The 5,892-nt window shown below is 60.4% G+C and overlaps 1 protein-coding gene across 1 annotated transcript; it reads right to left on the reverse strand.

Moving 5' to 3' along the window:
* Window positions 1–2,455, reverse strand: LOC148162006 (testis-specific Y-encoded protein 1-like). Its single transcript, XM_088020450.1, has 6 exons — window positions 2,352–2,455; window positions 1,951–2,065; window positions 1,524–1,649; window positions 744–850; window positions 484–547; window positions 1–21 (listed from the first exon to the last, which is right to left on the reverse strand). The coding sequence occupies exons 1-6, from the start codon at window positions 2,453–2,455 to the stop codon at window positions 1–3; spliced, it is 537 nt and encodes a 178-aa protein (XP_087876576.1).
* Window positions 2,456–5,892: the final 3,437 nt, after the last annotated feature.

Consider the following 5,892-nt stretch of genomic DNA (forward strand, 5'->3'; position numbering starts at 1 on the left):
CTAAAGGTCCTCGATGATGACCTGGTAGGGGAAACCGGTCAGCTGAGTATGACGCCCTGGCCCTCCTCCCAAGCAGCAGGCGCTTGGCCATCACTCCGGCTGATGAAGGACGCAGCGCCCCACCTCGGCGATCCTGTTAGACCCTGGGCCGTATGGGTCACACAACCAGTTGAAGAAGTTACGGCTACTGGTGTCATGCCTGAAGCTGGCAGCTCAACCTTCATAGCCACAGGACCACTGGAGTGGAGTGGAAGGAACTGCCCTCGATCCTGCAGGAAGGGTAAAGTTAGGAGATGCTCCTCACAGCTTGGACCCACGCTCCATTTCCTTCTCTCCCTCCCAACCTCCCAGGCTCTCTCCATCCTGGGACCGGTACCGCCCCCACGCAGGGACATCTCGCTTCTCCCCTCCCGCTCCCAAGTCCCCCCCTGCCTGCCCGCAGCATCCAGGAAGCTCAAGCCCACTCCTACCAGCAATGCTCACCCGATACACCTTAGCGATCACTTTGATTTGGAAGTAGGGTCTGCTCCCAAAGGAAAACATCAACCTGCAGCGGAAAGTGGGACAGCCTAGTTCCTCCACCGGCCCCGACGAAGAACGAGGAGGGAAGGGGGAACGTGTCTTCTAGGGGTCCCGTGCTGCATGCCTGGGTGCGGTACTGAACGACTTTGACGGGGCCCATCCTGCTCAAACACCAATCCAACCGGACCTCTACCAGCCTCCATCTCCCAGGACTCACCTACAAATTGGTCATGTAGCTGAGCGTGAGAATGTCCTGGTCACCTGTCATGGCTGATATCTTGGGGTGATTCAGGATCTGCCTTGGGTCAAGGAGCTTCATCAGCACGTGCTACAGAAGGAGAGCCAGGAGCGACTCAGCCCTTCCCGGGTGAGAGTGAGTGAACCGAACATGCAAAATTGCAGAAACACCAGGCAATGCCACCCTCCCAACAACTTCAGCTCCTGCACTTTCTTCCCACCTGCTCCACCCTGGGGTGTCCCTTGGCTTCCAGCACCTCTGAGGCTGCCTGCACCCAACAGGGCAAGGCAGAGGGACTGTTGCTCTCCGTTCCCCAATTTCCCTGGCCTATGAGTGTGCCTGGCAGGCAGTCAGAGCTTTGGATGCCTGGATGTGCGCCATCTCACGTTGATGGCTGTGTTTGCTTGTGTGTTTCCCTGAAGCCCCGTGGCTTTGGGGGGCCTCCTGTGCCCAGGGAAGGGCCGCTCGTCTCACCCGGGTCATGGCTGCGCACCCACGCCCAAAGGGTGGTCCTGGCAGAGTCAACAAGAGAGGGAGGGAAAGGAGTAGATGGGGGCGGGAGGGAAAGTAAAAGAAAGACAGGGACCGAGAGACTCCACACCGGGAGGAACGGACACAGCGGGAGGGCAGAGAGGACAGAGCGAAGGGCCGGGTGAGGACACAGAGGGGGGGAGACTGGCAGGGAGGAAAGGTTCGTGTAGGCGCCTGGGCCTGGGGCCCCGGCCTGGCTGTGTGGGGCCTGTGGAGACAGAGTTTGCAGCACCCCGGCAGCGCACTGTCTGTGTTCCCGCGGTCTGCCGAAGCGAGGCGGCCCGCTGACTGACTTGGCGACCCGCATGCGGGCGATATCGTAGGTCTGCCCTGAACTCTTTGGAAAACCACGCAGGCTCTGAAAGACAGGGAATGGTGGTGGGCAGCCTCTCGGACTGCCGCATGAACCCAGCAAATATTTCTTTCCAATATCTGCTCTGAGCCAAGGGTGCTTTGGGCTACACTATTGTTGTAGAGTGTTGACCCTTGCTCCCTGAAGTCCGCCAGTCTGTTGGGCGTGCTGTAGCCCCAAAGTTTTGGCCCACACCTTTTGCTCAGACATGATCTGGACAGGTCTCAGGCCCTGCTTTTCACCCCCTCCCCGCCCTGCCCCTCCCCACCCTCCTATGCTGTGTATTATAGGGATCGTGGGTCCACACCACCGGGGGCCTGGGCATGGGTGGCAGAGCCCTTGTCCCAGCGCTCATGACCCTGGCCATGGCTCTGCTTCTGCCCTCCTCCCGGTGCTCCACCACAGCAGCCACGCCCCACCACCTGGAGGAAGGATACGGCCTGGCCCCTGAACCCAGGGCTGCACTGGGTGATGGCCCTCTGACGAGCCAGGTGAGAACTTCGCTTCTGATTCACCTTCGATTGAGCCACAAGTACGCCCTGGTAGCTTGGGCATCCACTTAGCTGAGCTTTAACAGCAACAGCCAGTGCGGCAATTGGGGCCCCGGTTGTCTTGGGACCCAGCACTGGCTCCTCCTGCAGAAGCTCTTGCACCTTCTCGTCCTGCTAGGCTCAGTCCACCGCCTCATCTTCCGCCGCCACGACTTACACCACCGCCAAGATATCCTCCAGCACGACGACCAACTCCTCCCCTGGGCTGGTCTCAACTCTGCGCTGCCGGGCCTCAAACTCCTTCACAGCCTGTGCCGCCATCCCCCCTCAACTGGAGCCTGCAGCACCCCCGCCTCAACGGAGGCGCCTGCCTCCCCGTGGACCCCGCCTCCTAACGGCCCCCTCTGCAGTCTCAGCTGGTCCAGGATTCTGGGGCATCCCCGGGTCCCCGGATCATGTCTCGCTCTCCATTTAGACATGGAGCATATCGTTGGGACCGAGCCGCGGCAGCGGCAGAAGGAATGAGATTTAGGTGTGGGTACGCGGCTCCCTCGAGCAGCCGGCATGTGGAGATCCTGTGCTCAGGGCTAGACACGGGCACCTTTGAAGGCCGTGCACCTGAGGGATACAGCACACAATGGTTTGGGCTCAGGTGGCTTCTGGGTTGTGGGGGCGTAGACTCCCGGCTCGCCGCCTTGGCTGGATGGGACGCCATGGCCAAGGCCATGATGCTGTCCCGAGGCCGGGAACACCCATTGGCAAGGCTGTGGTCGGGGCCTTACCCACCCCGCCCCTCGGCCCAGCAGGAGCCAGCCATTCAGCGAGGGAGCCCGCCCTTGTGCCCAACGGAACACCCCTCACCCACCCCTCCCACGCTGCACTACAACCCCCACCCATACAGCCTGCGTGAAACGCACCCACGGTCCCGTAGGGCACGCCATCTTCCTGTTATTTGTACCGACAATGCGACGCTGTCCCTCACCCTTCGTAAATAGACTACTCTAAGACTGAGGAAAACGTGTGCACCATCGGGAAGTCTGGTCCAGTGTGCGTGGAATTGGTCAGCCCAGGCCCTGGATTATTCATAGTGTGATCCCAGGACACAGAGGCCCCGAAGCTGTCTGTCTCCCAGGGGGAAATATGAGGCTACGCTTTGTCCCAGTGCATGTCCATTGCTGGTCAGGAGGAGAGCGACAAAGAGTTCTCTGGCCAATGGTCTGCCTGTCCTTTCCTCACGCTCTCCTCTCCATCCGCCTCTCGGATTTCTTTTCCGGCGCTCTTTCTCTAACCCCTCTGGCCACATGACCTCTGGAACCTAAAGGCTTCCAGAAAAGAAGATGCAGATGCGTCTCTGAGCATCTCCTTTCCCAGGAATTCAAAGCCCTCTCGCTCGTTGGGACCGGTAGCCAGGCCGGTGAGCCTCGAAAAGGTGCCATGCTGGGTGCGACACAAACCCAAGCTCACACGCTCACAAACACACGCAGTGTGTTTGGCATGAGCACAGCGGGACGCATACATTTCCTGGAGCCAACAATACAGCCACGGATCCAGGTGGCCCTCCCTGAAGACAAAGTCTGGGCAAACCTTTGGAGAGGGTGGCAGGTGGATGCTGTCCACCGGCTCGGTGACCTCAGTGCCCACTCTTTGGAAGACGAGGTGGCAAGGAGCTGAGTACGGCATCCAGGGAACAGGCAGCACAAAGGCCTTCACCACCAGCGACAGCGCCTCTGTGTTGCCCGCCTATAGGCTTGGTCCCAGATCTCCCCCTACTGGCTGCTTACCAGAGACGCATGCTCACACCTCCAGCTCACTCCCTCCGCCGCTGCTGTGGCTCCATACTGAGATTGGCTCCACGTCCAAATGGGCAGCGATGCGTGGTCCGGGTACACCGGGGCTGCCCCGGAATCCTGGACCAACGTAGTCCGCAGAGGGGGCCTTGAAGAGGCGGGGACCCACGGGGAGCCAGGCACCTCGGGTGAGGAGTGGGTGCCGGAGGCCCTAGGTGTGCAGCGTTGCGGCACAGGCTGTGCAGGACGCTGAGGCCTGGATGCATAGAGGTGAGGCCGGCCCAGGGTAGGATTTGGTCGTCTGGTGGAGGATATCATGGTGATGGTGCAGGTTGTGGCAGCGGAAGACCAGGAGGTGGAGCGAGCCGAGCAAGACGAAAATCTGCCTGACCTGCCACAGGAAGAGCGAGTGCCTGGTCCAAGATAGCCGGGGACCCACTTGCCACACTGGCCGTTGCTCTGTTAGCGCTGGGCTCACTGGATGCCCAAGCTACAAGGGCCCACGTGCGGCTCCAGCGCAGGATGAATGAGAAGTGAAGTTCTCAACTGGCTTGCCAGAGGGCCATCATCCTGTACATCCCCAGCTTCTGGGCCCCGGCCCTATCCTCCGTCCGGATGGTGTGGCTTGGCTGCTGTGGAGAAACAACGGGAGGAGGGCAGGAGCAGAGACACGGCCAGAGCCATGAGCCCTGGGCGGAAGGGCGCTACCATCCACCACCAGGCACGCCGTGCTGTGGGCCCATGATCCCTATAATTCCCAGCAAATGAGGGCGGCGTGGCATATGGCGGGGCGGGGTTGAGAACGTAGGATCTGAGACCTGTCCAGACCGTGTCTGTGCAGAAATTGTGGGCCAAAGGTTTGGGGCTGCAGCACTCCCAACAGCCTTACGGGCTTTAGGGAACACGGGTCAATACCCAACACCAAGTAGTGTAGCCCAATGCACACTTGGCTCAGAGCAGATATTGGAAGGAAAAGTTTGATGGGTACCTGGCCAGGCGGAGAGGCTGCCTGCCCCTGTCCCTGTCCTTCAGAGCCTGCGTAGTTTTCCAAAGTGTTCAGGGCAGACCCACTCTCTCGTCCGCACGCAGGTTGCCAAGTCTGTCAGCGGGCCGCCTCGCTTCGGCAGACCACGGGAACGCAGACACAAGGCTGTCCGGGTGCTTCAAACTCTGTCTCTACATACCCTACGCACCCAGGTTGATGTCGCAGGTGCAGGCGCCTACACTTGCCTTTCCTCCCTCCCCTTCTCGCCCCCTCTGTGTCCTCGCTTGGCCTCTCCCTCTGTCCTCACTGCCCTCCCCCTCTGTCCCTTCCTCCCAGTGTGGGGTCTCTCTGTCCCTCTCTCTCTTTTGCGTTCCCTCCTTCCCCCACCTACCCCTTTCCCTCCCTCTCTCACGTACTCAGCCAGTATCACCCTTTGCGCCTTGGGTGTGCAGCCGTGCTTCAGGTGAGGCAAGCGGACCCTTCCTGGGCACAGGAGGCCCCTCAATGTCACGGGGCTTCAGGCAAACACACAAGCAAACACAGCCGTCAATGTGGGAGAGAGCACATCCAGCCATCCAAAGCTGTAACTGCCTGCCAGTCGCATGGACCAGACAGGGAAACGTGGGACAGGAGAGCATTTAAGCCCTCAACTGTGCCCTGTCAGCCGCAGGCAGCCTCAGAGGTGCTGGAAGCCAAAGGACTCCCCAGGGTGGAGCAGGTGGGAAGAAAGGGCAGGGACTGACGAGGCAGGGAGGGCAGCAGTGCCTGGAGTTTCTGCACTTTTGCACGTTCGGGTCACGTGCTCTCTGCCGGGAACGTCCAGGGGTCTCCTGGCTCTCCTTTCGTAGCTCGTGCCGGCGAATCTCCTTGACCCAAGGCCGATCCTGCAACACCCCAAGATATCAGCCGTGGAGTGGGACCAGGACAGAGACGTGCTAAGCTACATGACCAATTTGTAGGTCAATCCTGGGAGACGGAGGGTAGCG

This window comes from Eumetopias jubatus, unplaced genomic scaffold (genome assembly GCF_037043125.1).
Source record: "Eumetopias jubatus isolate StellerSeaLion01/CBP00866 unplaced genomic scaffold, mEumJub1_p1.0 scaffold_27, whole genome shotgun sequence".
Lineage (NCBI taxonomy): Eukaryota > Metazoa > Chordata > Mammalia > Carnivora > Otariidae > Eumetopias > Eumetopias jubatus.

Bases quoted from the DNA above. Each gene is read 5' to 3' on its own strand.
- LOC148162006 (XM_088020450.1), bottom strand. From the start codon at position 2,455: ATGGCGGCACAGGCTGTGAAGGAGTTTGAGGCCCGGCAGCGCAGAGTT. The intron at 2,066-2,351 runs GTAAGTCGTGGC...TCCTTCCTCCAG, and splicing joins GAGGATATCTTGGCGGTGGT to GTGGTGGGGCGTGGCTGCTG. The intron at 851-1,523 runs GTGCTGCAAACT...CTCCTTCTGTAG, and splicing joins ACAGACAGTGCGCTGCCGGG to CACGTGCTGATGAAGCTCCT.